Source organism: Pelodiscus sinensis, chromosome 8, assembly GCF_052426305.1.
Source record: "Pelodiscus sinensis isolate ZL-2025 chromosome 8, ASM5242630v1, whole genome shotgun sequence".
Taxonomy (NCBI): domain Eukaryota; kingdom Metazoa; phylum Chordata; order Testudines; family Trionychidae; genus Pelodiscus; species Pelodiscus sinensis.
In genome coordinates, this window is record NC_143059.1 from 69,861,834 (window position 1) to 69,883,280 (window position 21,447).

The 21,447-nt window shown below is 51.8% G+C and overlaps 1 protein-coding gene across 3 annotated transcripts in view; it reads left to right on the top strand.

The window, feature by feature from the left end:
- The window catches only part of ITPRIP (inositol 1,4,5-trisphosphate receptor interacting protein), a 37,487-nt gene extending 16,062 nt beyond the window's left edge, over positions 1-21,425 (top strand). Inside the window, exons 1-2 of one of the 3 annotated variants that reach the window (XM_075935522.2) lie at positions 6,465-9,283; positions 15,522-21,425. In XM_075935522.2, coding sequence (XP_075791637.2) covers positions 15,535-17,187 — 1,653 coding nt within the window. In that variant the 5' untranslated portion in view covers positions 6,465-9,283; positions 15,522-15,534 and the 3' untranslated portion in view covers positions 17,188-21,425. Of the gene's footprint in view, positions 1-6,464; positions 9,284-11,174; positions 12,660-15,521 lie in introns of those variants that run through there. The other 2 variants (XM_075935523.2, XM_075935521.2) reach the window with 2 other exon arrangements.
- Positions 21,426-21,447: the final 22 nt, after the last annotated feature.

A 21,447-nucleotide genomic window follows, 5' to 3' on the forward strand; every position in this document is an offset into this window, starting at 1 on the left:
GAAGCCCGGGAAATTCAAATCCCGGGCTTCATTAGTAAGTTCGGTATGCATACATTACCCCCCTAGTTCGAACTAGGGGGGTAGTGTAGACATACCCCTAGAGACTAAAGAAGTTACCACTGTAGAGAGTCAATTTGTAAAGACCCACTAGTCCATTATGAGAAGGAAATACAGGTTGAACCTCTCTCGTCGGGCACCCTCAGGACCTGACCATTGCTGAACCAGAGAATTTGCTGAACCACAGAAGGTCAGTGTTGTCTGGCAGCATTACTAGCACTTTCACTGCTTAATGGGCTCTTAGAAGAGTAAATTAGAGCTAAATAACAGCACAGAGCACTGAGAGCCAGGATTGGTGGCTGTAAACAAACGTTATGGGATTGCAGGACACTTGAACACACCCAAGACAAGTGGACATCCGGCTGACTCAAATCATCCTGGACCACGGATGTTACCAGACTGGAGCATTCAGAATTAGAGAGGTTCAACCTGTAGAATGTTGATGCTTTGTGACTATGGTAGAAGGTAGCCAAAATTGGATGATGCTGCCTCTTGAGAACAGTGGGTGATCATGTAAAGAACGTGATTGAAAGACATGGGAGACAGGATTAAGGGATCTGGGCAATCTCAAACTGGCGATATCGCTCGCCTTGAGTGCTAACTTGTGCAATTGAATGTTTTTAATACAGCTTTTTCTATGGGAGGGTGTGTGTCTACACACTACACATTAAGGGGAAATGTTTTTCAAAAGCAGACGGCCGTTTCTGAAATTGTATCTGTCTAACACAAGGGATCACTGAAATACAACCACCCCTGGAGTTACAGGCTGGGGTGGGAAGGGAAGAATTTGACCTAGGTCCTTGTATGAATAGCTGTGGGCTCAGTATATATCTAGGGCACATGGAGTCAATCAGCTGATTGTCAGAAGGGAATATTGTCATGTGTATTTATATCAGCTGACGATTTGTTCCTCTTTTAAGGCCTTGTGTAAAAGACCCTTGCACAGTAAACCTTCCTGATATTAAAGGTCTTGTCTACAGTATGCCAGGCACCGACTCAGGGATCAATCCTCCGGCGTTCAACTGGTTGTGTCTAGTATAAATCGATCTCTGAGCATGCTCCCATCGACGCCGGTACTCTGCCAAGTCAACAAGAGTAGTTAGGATTGATGGGTGAGCATGTCAACTTCAGCCAGGCTATTTGCATAGCTGAAGTCGAGCGACAGTGCCGTTAAGTGTAGGCAAGGCCCAAGTGACCTCCGAAGGTTTAACCTGATGCCCAGGTTACAATCCTGCTAAGGCACTAAAGCCAAGCTCCGGTTTGAATCCAGAGTTAAGGGAATTGTTCAGACCTTCTCTACTGAGGTTGGCTTATTGACAAGCGGCTGCTTCAGACCCTGTACGTTGCTGATTGTGATGGCTAGCTCAGAGGTGGCTACGGGAGGGATTGTAAGACACTAGGGACGTGGCTGGAATCCTAGCGGAGTGTGCACTTGGGCGTGTGGATTTCTGGCTCAGTTTCCAGGCCTGGGAGCGCATGCAGGACCGTTGAACTCTGGTCTCTATTGACTCTGTACTCCTACTGAGCTGAGAGGCTGTCCTAGCAATGGGGATTTTGGGCCCCTGAAGTGATGACGCATCCTTCCCCTGGCCCTGCAAATTCGGCTTTTACGCTAGAGTGGGGGCGTGTCCCTGGGCTTCTGAACAAAGCCCTCCTTTCATGCACGCCTATTAATAAAGGCAGCAAATATTCGTGCTTACCACAGACGTGTCCCTAACAAGAAACACGTGGCCCGATAGCCCAAAACGCTAGCACGCCCTTGTATTCAGTGCTGTCGCTGCGGCAATGTGCGTTACGTCTCTTTTCTCCAGCAAAGAGTTCCTTTCCAAGCTTCCTTTTCCTTTTATGAATCACTCGGACAGGCAGGGAGCTGCCTTAGCACCCCCCTCCTTTCCCCCTCCCCTCGCCCCCGCTGCTCACCTGACCCCCCTGCAGCACCGAGACCCTGTTCCTGACAATCCACGTTTGAAAACCGCTGATGTAGCAAGTACCCATAGAAGTGGATGGGACGGGTCTGGATGCGGGGAGAGCCAGCGTAACTGTTAACGCTTGTTTAACTTTGACTAGTTTGATATTTTTTTTTTCCTTGTTAAGAATTGCGAGACCAGCGAGAGATTTTATGTACATCTCTAGTGCAGCACCCTCAGGGCCTGACCGGTGTCCAACCAGAGAAGTGGGTGGACTGCAGGAGGTTGATATTGTCTGGCAGCATTACCAACACTTCCCCTGCTTGCTGGGCTGTTAGAGGACAGTCCGGGCACAGGACACCGAGAGCCAGGGTTGCCAGGTGTCCGGTTTTGAACCGGACAGTCCTGTATTTGAGGGTTCTGGCCGGGAAACAAATTGAGAAAATACCGGACATGGTATTTTCTAATTAGGTAATTTTTATTATTATTAGGAGTATCAGTACGTAGTTGCGTACTGCCTGGCTGGTAGACATGCTCATGCTGCGTGAGTGTGTCTACCAGCCAGGCAGTACGCAACTACGCAAGAGGAGGGGTGGGGCCGGGACGGATGGAATCCCTGGGGCCGGACTTGTTTGTGCTTCACCGGGACCGTGCGCGGGATGGGCAGCACCCCGGGATCTGCGTGTGCCTGGGTCAGTCCCGCTCCCCGCTGGCTGATTCTCCCCTTCCCCTCCTGCTTCCCCCCCCCTCCTGGCCAGCCCCGCTTCCTCCGACCCCCTCCTGGCCAGCCCCGTTCCCCGCCAGCTGGTTCTCTCTCCCCCCCCATCTCCCCTGGCCAACCCTGCTGCCCCCGACCCCCCGATCTCCTCCGGCTACCCCTGCTTCTTTCCGGCCGGTCCCCCCTCCCCCCCACCCACCCCGGATCTCCCTGGCCAGCCCCACTGCCCCTGACACACACCCCTCCCGCCAGCCCTGCTTCTCACTGGCTAGTCCCCTCCGCCCCACCTCCTCCCGGCCAACCCCGCTCCCCTCCCGGCCAGTCCCCCCCTCCCGCATCTGAGAACAAGTGTGTCCGGTATTTTTTTTTTCTTTTTTTAAAGCCACCTGGTAACCCTACTGAGAGCCAGGTCTGGTGGCTATAAACAAAGTTTATGGGACTGCAGGAAACTTGGCCACACCCGTGAAAAATGGACATCCAGCTCACGGAAGTCATGCCAGGCCACAGATGTTGCCGGACCGGGGTGTGCCAGACTGGACAGGTTCAACGTGTGGACATTTTGAGCAATCAGGCCCTCCATGTATTTGTAATGCAGTCTGCACTTCCCTTCCCTACTCCTCATGCCAGGTAACAGCTGCTGCTGCCTACAGAGTGGAGTGGGGCTTGAGAGGGAGGTCAGGGGAGAAACACCCCTTCATGGGTCCCTGTGTGGTCATGAGCTAGAGACAGTGAGCTCATGTGCAATGGCCTTGCTCTTTCTCTGTAGCTGCTGTCACCTGGCCAGCCAGTAAAACAGCAGGGGGTTGCTGCGACTTGCCTCCGTCTGTGCTGATGAAAGATTGCATCGGCTTGGGATGACTGACCAGCTCTTGTGATGGCCTCTGTCTAATTCCATGAGCTAATGGGGGAGCTGTCCAGGCCAGTGGGCCAAAAGGTTTTGGCCTCATCCTAGAAGTGTTGATTTCTTCCAGTTGTCCTAGAGCTGCGATTTTCAAACTTTTTTTTCTCATGACCCAGTTGATGCCGGGACCCAACATAATTTGACTGGAGCGTGGGCTCCAGTGCGAGGCTGAGGATGGAGCTTTGGGGTGTAGAAGAGGGCCCCAGCTTTAGGGGTGGGTGAGGGCCGGGGCAGAAGGGGCTTACCTCGAGCCGCTCCCGGTCAGTGATGCGGCAGGAGTGCTAAGGCAAATTCCTGCCTTTCCGGGCACTGCAGATCAAGCTGCTCCCCAGAAGCAGCCGCCAGCAGGTTCTCAGTAGGCATGTAAGTGACGAGTCCCTACTTGCTTCCCCTGCCCCCTTGCTGCCTCTGATTTAGAAGCAGCAATGGGGAGATGGAAGCAGACAAAAGCTGGTACCGCCTGGCTCTTACTACATTTAAAATGCAGAGGGACTCGGCGTGAGCCAGGGCTACTTAGTCCTGGCTCTTGCTGGGTCTGGGACCCACACCCCTCCCCCACAGCAGCTCTGAAGTTTAAATGTAGTAGGAGTCAGGCTGCCTGCACATCCAGCTCCTGCTACATTTAAAATGCAGAGCCTCAGTGGAGGTAGTTCCTGGACCCGGCGTGAGCTGGGACAGAGCACCTCCCAATTACCCGCTTCGTAGCATCCTGTTCCTAGCCAATGGGAGTGCAGAGCCAGTGCTTGGGGTAGGACCAGTGCATAGAACCCTGTGTGCTCTTCCCAGCCCCTCACCAAGGAGCCGGGCCTGCTGCCGGCCACTTCTAGGGCACAGCGCAGTCTGCAGTGCCGGGACAAGCAAGGAGCTGCCTTAGCCCCCCCCTGCTCACCTGATCCCCCAGCAGCACCGAGACCCAGCGCCCGACATTCCCAGCCCAGTTTAACCCCTAGCCTGGATCAACAGCACAAACTGACTTGCGTTCCAAAGCCAAGCAGGATGTCGGCTGCCGGTGCTCTGCAGCAGCAGAACAGGGGTGGGATGGGGGGGGGGCGCGGCGCATACACTTCCTGCCCCACCGGCTGCGTCTGTTGCGGGGAGGTTGCAGACGCCGAGAAATGCTATAAAAATCATCCTGAGTGTGTTCTGGGAAGCTGAGGCTTCTTGCACCACGTGTCTCTGAGGCCTGCCCACCAGAACGGAGCAAGCGAGCAGTCGGAAAACCCACCTGCTCAGATACACAGCTGCCCGTTACGCTGACTGATCTTGTGTCTTTGGCTTTATCTACCTATGGTCTCTGGGCTTTTACTTGGCTTGTAAACTCTTTGGGGCAGGGACTGTCTTTTTGTTGTGTGTCTGGCTCCTGGGAGCTGCCGCAGCACAAATAATTCTTGCACGGGAGGGCAGAGTGGCACTTTCGCTCATGCAAATTAGGGATGTGAAAATGTAAACATGTAGGAGAGGCAGCAGTGTATGAGAAATGTCCAGCAGTTACACATTTACCTAAATCAAGGCATTTTCACATCTCTTGTGCAAACGGTGCCTAGATACCATGGTAAGCAGCGACTTGGAAATATCTCCATAGATAGTGCACGTGCTGGTGAAAAATTGCGTATCGGATTGAAAATCCAAACATTGACGGGTTCTCTGGGTTTTAGTGCTCCTGAGCGAGCTGGGTTGTTCTCTGCGTGAACCAAATCAGCTGCTGTCTCTCTAGGGCTATGTCTAGACTGCAAGCCTCTTTCGAAAGAGAGCGTCTAGACTGCACGCTGAACTTTTGAAAAAGCGGCTTGCTTTTTCGAAAGAAAGCATCCAGTGAGTCTGGATGCTCTCTTTCGAAGAAGCCCTATTTACATTGAAGAACGCCTTCTTTCGAAAGAGGAACTTTCGAAAGAAGGCGTTCTTCCTCGTGAAATGAGGTTTACCGCCATCGAAAGAAAAGCCGCGTTCTTTCGATTTAATTTCGAAAGAACGTGGCTTGAGTCTGGACGCAGGGGAAGTTTTTTCGAAAAAAGGCTACTTTTTTCGAAAAAACCCGAGTCTGGACACAGCCCAAGTGTCATGATTGTAGCGGAGCTATTCAAGCGCACAGATCTGTAAATGAAACACTGGGCCTGTTGCCTTTGACAGAGCGACTTCCTGGAGATGCCTGGGATCTAGGAAGGCAAATAGCAGAGCCGGATTAGGGCCTGAGTCAGTCTGTTTAGGGGAAGGGGCGGCTGCTTTGTCCTGCAGCCAGGGCGAGCATCAGTGTTTCCATGAAAATGCCTGATTGTGCTACTAGGGGAGAAAAACATCCCTTTGAAGGTCTGCAGCAGGCTGCCGGGCAGGATGTCCAACTCTGGCCGTGTGACTGACCCCCTGGCACTGAGAGAGCTGCCCCCGGCAGGAGGTTCATGGAACTTCTGAGGGCAACAGTGCTCTGAGTCACACCGCAAAACAACAGTCACCGGGGCAGATATCCTTGTCAGGCAAAGTGATCCCATGGATCATCTTGGGTGGGGTTTCCAAGGCACCCTTCTAGCCTCTCTCTGAGAGGGAGGATGTTGAGAAGAGGTTGTATTTTCTCTCCTTTCTCCCTTTGAAATACTGTGCTATGAGGGGAGAAATAATACAGAGTAAGAGGGATAGTCCAAGGTTTAGGGCATTAGTCTAAGCACTCAGGAGACCCTCAATTCCTTGCTCTGCCATAGTCTTCCTGTGTCACCTTGGGTTAAGTCATTTAGCCCCTTTGTGCCTCAGTTTCCCCTGTGCAATGGGGTAACTCACTGTGAGCTGATTGGGGTATTTATTCTCACAGTCATTAGCTAAAACAGCAATGGGGCCCTTAGAAGTACCAAAGACCTAGATCGCACAGGGATGATTTAAAAAAAAGATACTTTATAAAAGATCATCGTACCCTGACAGGGATCCAGCTGCTAGTTTTTCTTTTCTTGCGTGGTTGTTTTCAAGACGTCAAGAATCAGAACTGCTGAATAAGGGCAGGAGCTGACTTGTGCATGTCTGCTGCTCAGTAGTGACTCTCTGAGGCCAGGCCTAGGGCTTCAGCTTCCTGTTTCATAAGGCGCAGTGCTTGTGGAAGGAGGCACTGAGCAAGGGACTGCATAACTAGCATTCTTGGCACGTCTGTTCCTGGCTGTGCTACTGACCTCCTGTGTGTCCTTGGGCAAGTCCCTTAATTTCTCCGGTCCTTTGCTTCCCCAGCTGTGAAATGGGGGTGACGGGATCCTGGCAGGAGTAGGTGAGATTTAATGTTTGTGAAGATGGGTGGAAGTTCTGCTGGTTGTAGCTGTTAATTTCAGCAGGTGCAATACAGATGAAATACTGGTTCTGTGTTAAATGGACTCAGAACTGACTCTCTCTAAAAACAAACCTTCCTTGAACGTTGTTCCATGCAGCAGGGCTTAACTTGAGGTTTTCCAGCGGATGGGACAATAAGGCTCTTCGTATTCAGCATTGCTGTCTTTAATCTCCCTCTGGTCAATAAAAATAAGGAGTCCCGTGGCACCTTAAAGACTAACATGTTTATTAGGGCATAAGCTTTCGTGGGCTGCAGCTCGCTTCATCAGATGCATGGAGTGAAAGTATCAGATGGCAGGGATTTTATACATACATACAGAGATGGGAGTGTCACATCCCTGCTAAGAGGGCTAATTCAATCAGGGTGGATGTGCCCACTCCCAAAAGGTGATAAGAAGGTGAGAATACCTAAAGGGGAAACGTACTAATTGTGAGGAGCCATTCCCAGGCTCTGTTCAGACCCATTCTGATGGTGTCACGTTTGCGTATGAATTCCAGCTCCGCCGTTTCCTGCTGCAGTCTGGTTTTGAAATTGTGTGTGCTCAAGTCTGGCAATTTTCAAGTCTGTAACTGAGTGTCCAGCCAGATTGAAGTGTTCGCCTGCTGGTTTTTGTGTGTTTTGTTTGTTCTTGGTGTCTTATGTGTGTCCATTGAGTCCTTGGCATAGAGAGTCTCCCATCTCTTTGTGTATGTATAAATCCCTGACGTCGGATTCTTTCATTTTATGCATCTGATGAAGTGAGCTGCGGCCCATGAAAGCTTATGCCCTAATACATGGGTGGGCAATAATTTTTGAAGGGAGACCGCTGGGCTGCCCCAGAAGAGGCGGGGCCTCGGGTGGAAGGGGTGGAGCCAGGACACTTCCTATGCTTTCCCGCCTACAGACCCTGATTGGCCTGGGGGCAGAGGGAGCACATGAAATCTTTGCCCCCTGGTGCCTAGAGCAGCGTTTCCCAATTTTATTTGGCCATGGAACCCTTTTTAACTTGAAAGAATTTCACGGAACCCCTAGGTTCCGAGGGAAGAAAAAAAAACGCAATTTGTCTCTGTCTCTTTAACGGGTCAGGGGAGTGCCGGTTTCTCACGGAATCCTTACTTTCGCTTTACGGAACCCTGGGGTTCCGTGGAACACCAATTGGGAAACATTGGCCTAGAGAGACCCTCCAGCTGTTTTTAAACAGCTGACGGTTCCCTCTCGGTGCCGCACGCCCCTGGCGGTGGGAGGAGACTTTGCATGCTCTCTCCTCCCCCAGGCCAATCAGGGCAGCACAAGAAGTCTCTTGCCTCCTGCCCCACGCTGCTGGAGGTTCCCTCTAGTGCCATGCACACCTGGCTGGAGGAGGAGACTTTGCATGTTCTCCCATCCCCGGGTCTCATTGGCCTTTGGGTAGGGGAGTGGCAGGGCAGCCGTAGGTCAGATCAACCCGCTTTGCGTGCCGGATTCAGCCCGGAGAGGCTCTCTTGCCCACCTCTACCCTAATATATTTGTTAGTCTTTACAGTGCCATGGGATTCCTGGTCTTGGCTGAAACACCCCTTGACTCAGTATCGCCTGTTTCACCAGGAGCTCCTCGGAGCGTTATCCCTTTCCAGGTGACTGCTCCTCTTGGTTCTCTGCTTTTGGCAGTATCCAGGCTGGCAGTGCCAGTATTCCTGGGTGAGCACCAGCGGGTAGCAGAGTGCGAAGTCCTCCCACTGCTCAGTACGATTCTGGCACTTGACCATTCAGCCCTGGCAGAATTATCGGTGATGAAGGTTTTATCGCCCTGGGTGATGGAAACTAAACAAACATCCCTCCTCCTGCCCAGGTCTGTACTAGGAGCTACCCCAAAGCAAACCCGAATGAGCTGCTTTGTTACAGCTGACGCAGTTTGCCAGCTGGCAAGCGCCAGAAGAGAGGTAATGCATCTCCAAATATTAGAGTTCCCAGTGTGTTTCAGCACTTGGATTAGATGCAACAGCCATAATCCATCCCACGCCAGAGGAACAGCCGCGCCCTCTCCCGGAGCAGGGCTCCACGCCAGCGTGCCCTGCCCTGGCATGCCCCTGCCTCGTGAAATGGAGAGTCTCTTTGGAGGCAGCTAGTCTTGCCCCACTTCGGATGTGCAGCGGCGTCTGAGAGACACCGACTTGCAACCTGGTTCTGCAGCCTGGCTCCAGTCGGACGATAATACTCGGGGCTTGGAAGAATGTTCCAGGCATTTGCTAGGTGGGGGACTTAAACCCACCAGCTGACAGGCAGGGACGAAAGAGGGGCGTGTGGAGAGATTCCAACAGGAAAGCCCAGCAGTGACCCCTTCGGAAGACGTCCCACCGGCGGCTGGGAAGAGGGCGCGCTGGCATGTATACCAGGATCCTGAGCCTGGGCTTTGTGTGACTGGATCTGCCTCTAAGCAGCGAGAGTGTAAGTTTGAAATGCTGGCTGTTGGCAGGGAGAAGCGCTGCTCTGTCCCTCCTCACAGCAGCCAGGCAGCTCTGGAGGCAAGAGAAGGGCAGCTGGGGAACCGATCTATGGTATTGAAGTAAAGTCCCATTTGGTGGAGATTTGGGGGGGGCGGGTCTTCCCAAGGAGCAGCGCCAGTACAGGCTTCTGAGTGTGCCTCCGTGTTAGCAGGACACGGACTGGAGTCTCGCACGGCTGCTCCTTGGTTCTCAGTAGGTTCTAGCCCTGTTGCCGCAACTTGGCCAAAGTATGAGCAGCAGCAAAGGCAGTGGAGGGAGCTGTGGTGGACTCAGGAAGACAGCACTGCAGTAGTTAACGGCGCATCTCCATAGAGTTTTCTCTGCCGCTCTGAAGAGCTGGAACTTTTCTTAGTGAAAGCTTAGATTTTTGTGGGTCCATGGACGAAAGGTTCCCCCTTTCTCTCTGGCCCCCCTCCCCCAATATGCCATTAGTGCTTCAGTTCATGCCACACCACTGTGTTCCCTAGTCTGACCTGTACAGCACAGGCCAATGAACTTTGCTGATTGAATCTCTGTGAGAGCAGGAGCAGAGGTTTTCCAAGTGGGGGGGTGGGACCAGGTTATCCGAGGGGTGCGTGGACCTGACTGGGCCACGCTGCACGTCTGGGCCGGGGATGCAGGAAGCAGACAGGGCTATGGGTGGATGGTCTCGACTGCTGGGACCAGGGTCCCTGCCCATCTTGCTCGTCCCTGGAAGCAGCACGGTGGGAGCGAAAGGCAGCACGAAGGGGCAGACCGAGATACACCTGGCTTGCATTCAGATGGGAGACAGGGCTAGTAGATCACAGTGGCCCCTTCTGGCCTGATCTATCGGGATGAATTTGGTCTCGCACGACTGGTCTCATTTCCCTTCATCGTGTCACAGAAGAAAACTCCCGTTTTTTGCCACGGCGAACTGTGCCCAAGTGTGGCTAGGAGGGGTCCATGCACTTGGGGCTGAGGCACCTAGGCAGAGTTTTGAGGCAAACCTGCACAGCCCCCTTTATTTTTACAGCCTGAGCATACAAGAGGTTGCCTAGCTCTGTAGAGTACCTTGCACGCCACTCGGCTCCAGAAGGCAGCGTGGCTTAGTGGAGAAAGCATGCCGGTGTGGGGCGAGGTTCAATACCCACGCTCACTTAGCAGCAAAGCTGGGGAATGTCCCGCCACCGCTCTGTGCCTCAGTTTACAAAGGGGCACAATATGCAGCAGGATGTCTGGCTGTCATCATACAGCGCTCTAGAAGGGCGAAGTATCCCACTATTACCCCCGAAAAGGGACAGTAAGAGAACATTATGAAGGTTGCAAAATCACCCACTCAAACATTAGGAAATGCCAGCGTTAAGGTTGCCTCTGTAATCTTAATTGGGCACCCTCCACGCCCCGTGTGCACGTGCCCCTGTGAAACAGCCTTTGGTTAGACGAGATCACACTGCTTCTCCCCCACAGGATCCCTGCCTTGTTCAGCTCCCTGGATGGAGGAGTGGGGCAGCACAGGGAGGGAGGCAGCTGTCTGTAACGTCGCAGCAGTCGCGCGTCATGCCCCGTGCGGGGAGCAGAGCTAGAGGCCGGGCGGAGGCCCACAGTTTGCCAGTGGGCTTCACAGAAAAGTAGTGAGATATGGGACTCCTGGGGCCCCTTCTTTCTCTTCCTTCCCCCACCCCCAACACCCAGCCTTGGTCTCTTCTGCCCTGTCCCCCTGCCCGTCACTTCCCTGGCCCATTCGCTTTGCCTGTCCAGTGCCAGTTTCTGGTCCTCCCGCGTCTCACCCAGCCCCCCTACTCCTCCTCCTCCTCCTCCCGTGTCTCACCCAGCCCCCCCTCCTCCTCGTCCTCCCGTGTCTCACCCAGCTTACAGGGAACACGGTGCCAGGGCGGGAGGCGGAAGGGGGACATTGTCACTGACTGCACAGGAGACAGGTTCCCTGCTCTCTTTAGATGCCTGGATTCACCCTGGCCTGGGGCAGCCATTGCTGGGGAAGTCTGGCGTTCCCCACTGTCACCCTGGTTTGGAGGGGGCTCTGTCCCTCTGCAGGGATGGTGCAGGAGCAGCCTGGTTGCACACAGGCACTGGGAGGGGATGGGCCATGCTGGGCTGAAAGGGGCTTGAGGATGGGAAGAAACACATGTATGGGAATGTTAGCCGTTCAGCTCTCCGAACCCTCGACTCTGCAAACTGCTACAGGGACGGGGGGGCGTTCCCCAAAGCTTTGGCACTTGGCTGCATTTAGGCAGATTTCCCTGGGGATGACATTCCTGGCTCCTTGGAACTCTGCCCCTTGCTAAACGTCGAGTTCCTGCTACAAGGCACGGACGCTAGAGCAGTTCAGGGAAAAAAAAGTCACCCGACTTTTATAACCTGGACAAAACAACATCTTGTTCCCTAGCCTTGTTCTCCGAAATGGCTGAACACTCAAGAATAAAACAGCCTGGGTCAGACGTCCCTCACAGGACATTGCAGCCAAAAAAGTTTACACTTGGCAAAACAATAAGCAACTGAAAACAGGGTCTGGTAGTGAGAAGTCAGGCCAGGCACACCGAAGAGGCAGTGCTCCCTGCCAGTGTCCCCTGTAGGCTGGGTGCTTGTACCATCAAATGCCGCCCAGCTGATTAGCAGAGCGCCCCTGGTTAGGTTTTTCGTTCTACTGGTGGTGCACATCCGCACATGCCTTGGTGCACATAAAAATCACCCCACAGAGGGATGGAGAAGATTAGAGGGAAGATTGTTGGTAGCAGTGTTGTTTCTCGCAGAAAAGCTGCACTGGATGAGCTGTGGGAATGGGATGTTCCTAGCCTATGTCAGCGCTGGAGGGACTGAAACCTGATTCAGACCTCTCTACAGTAGAAAGTATGCTGGTCTAGATAAAGCAGTGTGAATGCAGTCTAAGGTATAAAGGGGGGTTGCACTGGTGTACCCTATTTCTGGTACAAGGCACCGTTTACACTGGTGGAACTCTACTACCAAACCTGGCAGAACTGAATCTATACGAGGCTTATAGTGATCTGGCAATGTCGATTTTAAAAGCAAGCTACTTTTCCAACCCACCTAGTTTTATTAGTACAATTCCTGGATGTAAACCAGCCCCTACTCAGGATCGGAAGGCACGTGGCCTCTGGCACCTTGCCATGCTTTTTTTAATCTCTAAATGTCCACGCCATTCTGCAAACACGCAGCTCCGAGGACAGGAACTCGGCCGCATTTCCTGCCTTTCCCTTGCAAACCGATAAAAAGCCTGAGAGACACCGGAGTGACCCAGCTTATTTTTAAACCACATCAAGGCACGAGTCTCATGCTGTAGCTGCGTCTCCCCGATTTGCAGCCGTTTTACAAAGAGATGAGTGAGTGGCAGATGCAAAAAAAAGAGAAACAATTGGGGAAGGGGGAAGGATTTCTTGTGTGTGTGTGTGTGAGAGAGAGAGAGATAGGGTCTTTAGATTTGGAGGTGTGGGTGGCTGAAAAACATTGGGAGTGAATGTAAGGGAGGGACTTTTAGCATTGTCTTGAGCACTGTGTGAACTTTCCTTGTGCCGTTCTGCCAGTGTCCCTCTGGCCTGGTTTGTTGTTCCAGTCCCAGCCCTCTCTGGTGCAGAGGCTACCACTTACGGATAAATATATAGCAACCTGTGTTCTTTCCAACACATGGTAGGTGTACATGGTACTGTGGAAATACACAGAGGCTAAGTCTCTGTCCTCGGCATAAGTTAATCGCTAATTATGTGGTGCCTCGGGGAATACACAAATGGGGAGTAGAACATGTAGCTCCACATGTCATCATGCCTAAATTAGTGGTGGTCTCAGTGGGAGTCAGGATACACTAGCCTGAGAGCTGACAATATTAGAACAGTGCCTTCACAGTAAAAGTAAAAGACATGGTATCCTCTTAGTATCCTCATGTGGAAGGGCAAGGGGGTACCTTACGATGATACCATATTTTCTCATGACTGACTCGTGTCTGTGAAGGTCTTATTCCCTACTGGCAGAAGTGCTGAGCTGTGTGTCATATGACCCATACTGCCAACCTAATGGTGAGTCTTCTTCAGTTCAAGTGTTGGCCTGCGTGTCTAGAGCAGGAGGACTGGCGTTCTAGTCTTTCTGCTGCTATTCAGTACTGATGAGTGCAGCACAGAAGCAACAATGAATTCCTAGGTGGTGGGGGTATGCTACAATATGACCTGAGAAAACCATGTCGACTAGCAGCTTGTGAATTTGTACTGAAGACAAAACAGCTGGAAGTGTCCCGTATTTAGTTTTTTATGTAAAAAGTGCAGTTAAAGGAAGGGGAGACTGGCTTTATAAAGCAACATCCAGTTAATGTCTAAGTAATTTGCTAAGTGTGGGACACTTCCAGCCCACTTAATTAGCCTCATTTGCTCTGGTCCTACATGTGACCGGTACCTTTTCCCCCCCGTGTTTATAAATAACTTGGATTTTGTTATTTCCCTCCAGCTCATCATCTGAAGAAGTGGGCTTTGCCCCTGAAAACTCTTGATATTATATATATATATATATATTTGTTTTCTATGGTGCCACAGGATTACTTGCTGTTTTTAAAGATACAGACTCACACAGCGACCCCTCTGAGATAGAATATAGGATACATTTGTTAGTTACGAAGTAGTCTACTTTGGTTCTGGTTGGCTTTCGTTGTATTATCTGAATGTATTTTGATTCTCCTCGCAGAATCCCTTCCGTCTCACCGATGCAAAGTTCTGTCTCTCACACATGCATACACCCCAGGGTCTGTTGCATCTGAATGTTCCAGCAGAAAGAGAAAGCCACAATACTCTTCTCTAGTCCTCGTGGACGCCCTATTGTGCAAATTGTCTGTGAGGAGCTTCAGAGATAGTGACTTCCCAGAACCTTTGCAATGTCTAACCATGGAGAGAGAGAGAGAAAAGAAACACCGCCCCTAAGTACCCGAAGAATTCCTTTGCGTTCGCTCAGGCGGCGCTGGGCCTGTCAATCAGTGTTGGGCCGATGTCTAGTAAGCCAATGGGATTGTGCCCAGCAAAACTAATTTCTTTAATACTAACTCTTATCCATTCACCATGCCCCCAGGAACCCCTGAGCTGCAAAGCACTCCTCCATTCCAACCTAGTGCAGCATGGGAGCCAGAACAGATGAAGCCCTGCATGCACTGTGACGCTGTCCCCCAAACCAAGACTGGGTGAAAGGAGGCGTTGTAGCAGCAACAGCCTCCACACTGTGCTGCATGTCACCACAACGGCACTGGTTGGGCCCCAGCTCTTTCAGAGCAGAGCCAGTAGGGGGGGGGGGGCTGGGGGAAAAGGGGGGTGTTTGTTCAGACCTGGCGGGCATGTTTCCCACTGGATCACGCTGTGATAGACCAGCAAGCTCTATTTCACGCCATCCCTCTCCGGGTGTGAGGAAACGCTCCCTCCGAACTTCCATCTCACCCGCCCTCCTTGTCCACATGCCACCCTGCTCTGGCACCCCCCAAACTGGGACGGAGGTGCCCCAGCATGACCTCGGCTTTGCCGTGAGGCCAGGACACGTTGAAGTTGCAGGAAGCGACTTGGGATGTGTCTCTCCCCCAGAGACACACAGCAAGGTAGTGACGTTCCCACTCCCCGTGGGAACGAGCAGCGCTGAGTGTGAAGCTAGGAGGGTTATATTAAGGCAAGTGGGGCTCTAGGCAGGCCCCGCACAGAAGGTACCCTTGGCCTGCCCCTACCAGGACCATTTTCCGTCCCACCCCGTGCACTATGCCTCTGCCCATTCTTAAAGTGGCAGTGCTCCTCTGCACAAAACTGGGCGGTAGGAGGGAGAGCTTTCCAGCCCTCCTTCCAGCCTGCTGTTCTGCCTTCACGTGGCTGGGAGGAAGACTTTCCTGCGAATGGGGGCAAAAAGAGGAGCTTTCCAACACTCGCAACAGGGGGACAGCAGCAAGAGACTCCTCCTCCTGGCTCTGAAGGGCAGCGGAGCGATGGACGACTCTGGGAACCCACATGCTTTACCAGACAGACCGTTTCCTTTCCAAGCCTCTAGGAGGGACCCGGTTTGTGAACTCCCAAAAGTGCCAGAGACCCTGTGTCAGGTATTTAGCTGGAGGGAAGAGACAGGATGTGATCACATGAGGCAAAATGGTTTTTATTAATGACCTGGTTTCTCTGCTCTGAACGTGGGAGGAGGCTGAATATCTGACTGACCGTGGGTCTTTCTCCCCCTCTCTCTTGCAGGGAAGGAACCGCCATGCCGGCAGGGATATTCCGGGTGTGTCTGGTGGTGATTACGGCCATCGTCAACCACCCACTCCTCTTCCCCAAAGAGAACGCCACCGTTCCGGAGTACGCGGAGGACGTCATCCAGAAGATGAAGGCGCGCGAGGAGAACCTCCGGCTGGAGCAGCTGCGTTTGGAGCAGGAGCTTGCCAGGCAGGAGGTCACGCTGAAGGTTGTGGAGAAGGCCCCGGAGACGGAGGAGCCAAACCTCAAGGAACCCTTTGCCTGGGACGTGTGGAGCGCCATCTCGATGGTTGTCTTCCTGCTGATCGAGCTCTGGAGGCAGGATCACCAAGATGGGAACTGGCAGGACTCTGCCGGCGAGGAGGACGACATGGCGGTTCTAGGGAAAGCGTTCAAGGGAGTGGCCCTCCCAGACAAAGCCGCCTTGGCCAACTTCTATGAGAGGTGTATACTCAGCGCCACTGGCGACGTGGCGAGGATGCGAGAGCTGGTGGAAGGGTTTGCCGACGACTTGCTGGAGGCCCTGAGGAGTGTGTGTAACCGGGACGCCGACATGGAGGTGGAGGAGTCCATAGGGGTGGGCAGCATGTATGAGAACTGGAGGGTGCACAAGCCATTGGTGTGCGACTTGATTGTCCCTTTCACGCCCCCAGAGCCGTACTGTTTCCGATCCCAGACCTGGTGCTCGCGGGAGTCGATCCCACCCGACAAACAAGGCTACGGCACCATAAAAGTCTGCCGGGCGGATGAGGACATGGCAGGTTGCATCTGTGGCAAGACTACGCTGGGGGAGGACATGTTGTGTCTCCTCCATAGCCCAAACAACCAGCCCAAGTGCAACGATGAGATGGAGGATCTGCTATGCTTCAAGAACAGCCAGTATCTGGATGCAGACCAGGTCATGAAGTGGTTCCAGATCGCGATCACCAAGGCCTGGAACAAAATCTCCCACAAGTATGAATTCGACCTCACCTTCGGCCTCTTGGACTCGCCCGGAGCCCTGAAGATAAAATTCAGGTCTGGCAAGTCCATTGCCTTTCACCTCACCCCTGTGGTGCAGTGCGAAGACTCAGATGCCTACTTCATCTCTCATTTCCCCCGCAGCGGCCTGACGGCTGATCCTGCCTCCAGCGCCTACTGGTTTGTGACTTTTGCAGTGTACGAGAGGCGGTTCATCCACTCCATCTCCAAAAAGCTGCCAGCCAATGCCTGTCACCTCAGCTGCCTTCAGATCCTCTCCTTCCTTCATGGCAAACAATGCAGTTTAACCGGTCCAAGCAGCCTCACTAACTACCACTTGAAGACAGTGATGCTGCATTTACTGCAGACCCGGCCCTATAAGGACTGGGCCGCCGAGTACCTCGAGGCCAGGCTGCAAGACATGCTGAAGTTCCTGGAGAAAAGCCTTCAGGAAAAGAAACTCTACCACTTCTTCGTCGGGAACCGGAAGATACCGGAGGTGCTGAACTTCCCAGTGGTATTCCAAAAGGCCGAGCCGCTCAACCTGTTCCGGCCTTTTGTTCTGCACAGAGACGCTTACCGAAAGACGGTGGACGCTTTTTATGAGATGCTGAGGAACACATCCGCACTGATAAATGAGTACACGGTGCACATTCCCTCTGTGGGACACACAAACATGATCCACAAAGAATCCCTTTAGCAGGACAGGAAGAGAAATGCTTTTCCTCCAAGTACAATCCCTGGGCATTGCAGAAAGCTCCTGCAGGCAACTAACTTGAGCAAAAGAGACTCATCTTTCATGGGAACATGCAGGCCCTGCTTCCTACAGAGTAGGAAGGAGGGAAGAAAAGGAGGATAGAAACTGCAAGATTTATGCTGTCAGTGTCCATCCACTACACCAATTGGCTGGCTTTTTTCTCCCATAGTTCACCAGTCTCGCTGTGGTGGTGATGAGCGACAGACAGGACTAATCTATTCGAGTGTTAACTGTGCAAACATTGGGTGTTGTTCAGAATCTCTAATTGAATAATTAGTTTGTTTCTAACGGAGGGAGAAGGGAATGAGAGGGAAACTTTTAAGATGGCGCCCCAAAAAATAATATTGTAAACGTGTCTACTTCTAAAGCGTCTACTTCTAAAGAGCAACAGCTATTGTGACTGCTGGGGAAATGTAGCTTGAAAGTTTAGTAATAGTTGGTTTTTTTTCTGTTTTGGGGGAGCGTGGGGATTAAAATCCAGACTCTGCAGATGAATTTCAGTCCCCCATGTAGCAACGGAGAAAACAGCATTGAAATCAACCACAGGTGGGGGGGTGTTTTTTTTTTTTTTTAAACAAATGGAAATTCAAGTTGCAAAAGTGCCTGCTTAGTAGGATTTTCAGCTGCAGCTAAACAACTCTTCCCCTTCCCTCCCCCGCTCAAATACACACTTCCTGTACCTTGCAAAATCCTTCTCCCATGGGGAACGTACCGGAGACTGGGACAGGATACATTTGTGAGACCATATCATCACTCTCTTTCATTATCGTCCCGGTAAAGGGCAGGGGAGTGGATTTCGTGCCAGGGTGAATGTATTCAGGACAGGATCCCACTGCTGTTCTGAATGACACAATTAAGCATTCTTTTGATGTTGTGATTCTCTGAGCAGCAAGACAGACACAAACAGCAGGTTCCTAAGGGAGGGAAAAAAACCGTTAGCCCTTAAGCAGCTGACTCGTGTATAGAGGAACCCACTGTTGCTGCCATGAAATGAGCCCAAATATAACGGCCTTCTAGCAAGGTGAGAGATCTCTCTCTTTTTTTTTTTTTTTAATCGCACCAAGGTCAGCAGGACTAAGGAAGCCTGGTGCACAAGGGTGAATGGCAAATAGCTTTATAGCTGGATGAGGCAAATTCTTAGCCTCTGCAGTAAAAACCGAGGCCCTGTCCCACCTCCTAAACACCCCCCATGTAAGGTCTCCGACTGCATCCAGACAAGACCTGCCTCTCGTCCTCATAAACACTGCTGCTTCAATCAGTTGCTTTTAGGAGTCTCGTCTGGAGTGAAGTGAGGTTCGCAGCCCTGTAGGACCAAAGCCTGGTGAATTGACAACCCCTCTCAAGCTTCTAGCAGCTGCAGGAATCGGAAAATCAAGTCTGGGCTTCCCAATGTGGCAAACTTTCAATTGTTTTGCATTTTGAGGCAAGGGCTCTCGTCTTGGTACATGGCTCTCTTTGTAGAAGAGGGGGATTCAGTCCATGCTGGCTGTATAGACAGCAGGGGTGGTACCTCTTTACCTAGTTATGGCATCTCTTCAAAGTAGATTTCATCCCATCTCCTTGATAGTGACCCTTTCTGCCACTGGGGTAATTATCCCTTTAGTGCTGAGAGTAAGCCTTCAAGAGATGGTCCCCTTTCCAGGAGGAACCATTATCTCCTCCATGTGGATTGAGGCCCAGAGCCCCCCTTCCAGAAGAAAGTGGTTTGTCTTATGCCCAAAAGTAGAGCGCACGGGCTGAAAATTCAAGGGGGTATACATTTGGCTTCTGCCACTAGCTTGCAGCTAGCCTCCGACTCACATTGTCGTACCCTAGGGCAAGGGTTGAGGGGTTTTAGGTGACCACCCTGGTTTAGCTACGCCCTGATCTATGACATTCACGTTTCGGATCAGAGAGTGACTGCTGCAGTCTTTAACCAAAAAAAGGAAGGAGACGGGCTGTTGGTTAATGGCTGCGGCTAAAGCCCCTGAGTCACTTGAGAAGAGAAGTTGTTGGTCTCTGCTCCACGTTCCAGCCGCCGTGTATCTGCCTCTCCAAACTGCCCCACACCATTGGAGGTCTCTTTTCAAGAAAGAATAGGACGAGAGTGACACGGTATGTCCAGCTGACATCAGGCAGGCAGGAGGTAGCTAGCGCTGCTGGGCTTTGGGGCTTTATCAGCACAAACCAGGCATGTTAAAATGCGGGTAATTGGCTAACTGTGTAACCACTGAAAAATTTCAGCAGTTATACACACTTGCCGTGCAGAACGGCAGCCAGTTCCCCAGGAGCTCGTGTGCACTGGGAGCTGGCTTAAAAGCTGGCTCCCAGTTCCTCCTGGCTCCCGCTTGCCATCCCACTGCCAGGAAGCCAGCATCAGAGGCAGCAGCATTGGGTGGTAGCCGGTTCCCGGAGAGCCAGACTGGGAGCTGGGTATAACCATATGGGTAACCAATAAGCTTATTGGTTACCCATTTAAGTGGCTACACTCATACATCCCTCGCACAGACCATTAACCAACAATGGGTAATCCAAAACCAGTCGCAAGAGACTAAAGGGCGACTTGGACAGCCACGAGCAAAAAGCTAAGCGGAGGTTGAGAGCAATAGAGATGTGCAGTAATATCAGAAGCTCTGTGGAGCATTTAAAAACGAAAGCAATGTGCCTCCCGTGGCAGCTGTGTTCACAGTGCTTCGAACGGTGTCCTCACCAGCCCTGTTGTGTCACAGACCTGTCACACGCAGGGCGTGGCTTTCGGCCCCTCTTCAGTGGGCTGCCGTTACAGCTAGAGAGAACTGAAAATCTGTGTCCTATTACCTGTGAGGTGTCCGAAGCACAGAAAGAAATCCATGACCCAGGCGACGGAGGGAATGACACGTTGTGGAATGAAAAAAATTAATACAAGAAAAAGAAGAGGGCAAGGCCACTTCCCCCTGTGAAAAGTGTGGGTGCAAACCCACTTAAAAGCGGCGTGGACGTCTCAGCAGCAGTTCAGTTCTTGGTGGTTTTGGGGAGAGCCTGTAAAGTCGAGTTTGCAACCCTCTGCAGGCAGCGGGGGAGGGGAATGTTGCAAACTACCCTGTGTTAGCTACGCGTGAAGTAATAGTGGGGACTTCCTGGATCGATCCAGTTGGCTTTGCAAAGGCTGCTTGAACATGAGGTACTTATTTTGCAGCAGGGGCATCTTAAAGATATATATTGCAGATTCAGGCTCGAAAGGCCTCTGCCTGGGGGAAGCGCTCTGTATTCCCACAGCATGCTTCGGTAAAGCTGGTGGAAGGGATGTCCTTCGTAAGCTGTAACGCTGAGGCCCTGAGGGCTCGATCCACTGGAAGATGAGGGACCCTCTGTGTTGTAATTAAAACTGCACAGATCCTGCACTGACCCCCCTGCTCTTGCTGGCTGAGGTAGTACTGTTGCTCTCTGTTTTCCCCAGGGAACATTGTCATGAGGGGCAAAGGTTTGTCTCCATAGAGTCCAACCACCGCCACTACTCCAGAGTTACTGCTTTAATCTTTTATTACAGGCATGGACCCAACGTGCAGCCTTCAGGGGCTTATTCACGTGCAGGAAACACCTTGGGCTAAAACCGTTACTGCTATTCATGAGCTGAATGTCTTTTAATAGAGGCTCTTCCATTTTGTGGGGGAAGGTGAAGGTTTCACGCTTCAGCACGCGTCAGCCATGGGACAAGGTATCTACCTCCCCATTCCATGTGCAGCTCGTGTATTCCATAAAGAGAACTCTCCGTCCATCATTCAGGCAGGGCATGAGGTTCCGCTTGGGCTTTTCTGATGTGTTAGTGTCCAATCTATAAGACGTGGAGGAACGAGCCGATCTTTATGGCATAGCTGCTGATCACTGTTTGCTTGGAGGTTCTCATGGGGCCATATGTGGTAAACAGCCTTATTTATTACTTGACTTTTTTTATATCCTTTTGTAAACTTAGTAGCTCAGAAGGGAGGTCTCCCTGTACTGTATTGTGCAGGGCTAAGCTGGGAGGATGAGGAACAGTACAAAGTACCGTATCTTGCTGCTCAAGCTCCCCCTTCCTTGGGGTTTTTAGAACGCCCATATCCTATTCCTTTTAAAGGATACACGGGGAAAAGGTTCTGTATTAAAGTGCTGCTTCTAAAGCAGGTTGTTGAATTTTTGTACGCATTTCTCATGCAGCTTTATTTATAATAAAAGAAGTACTGGAAGTCTTGTATGGAATCTTAAAAA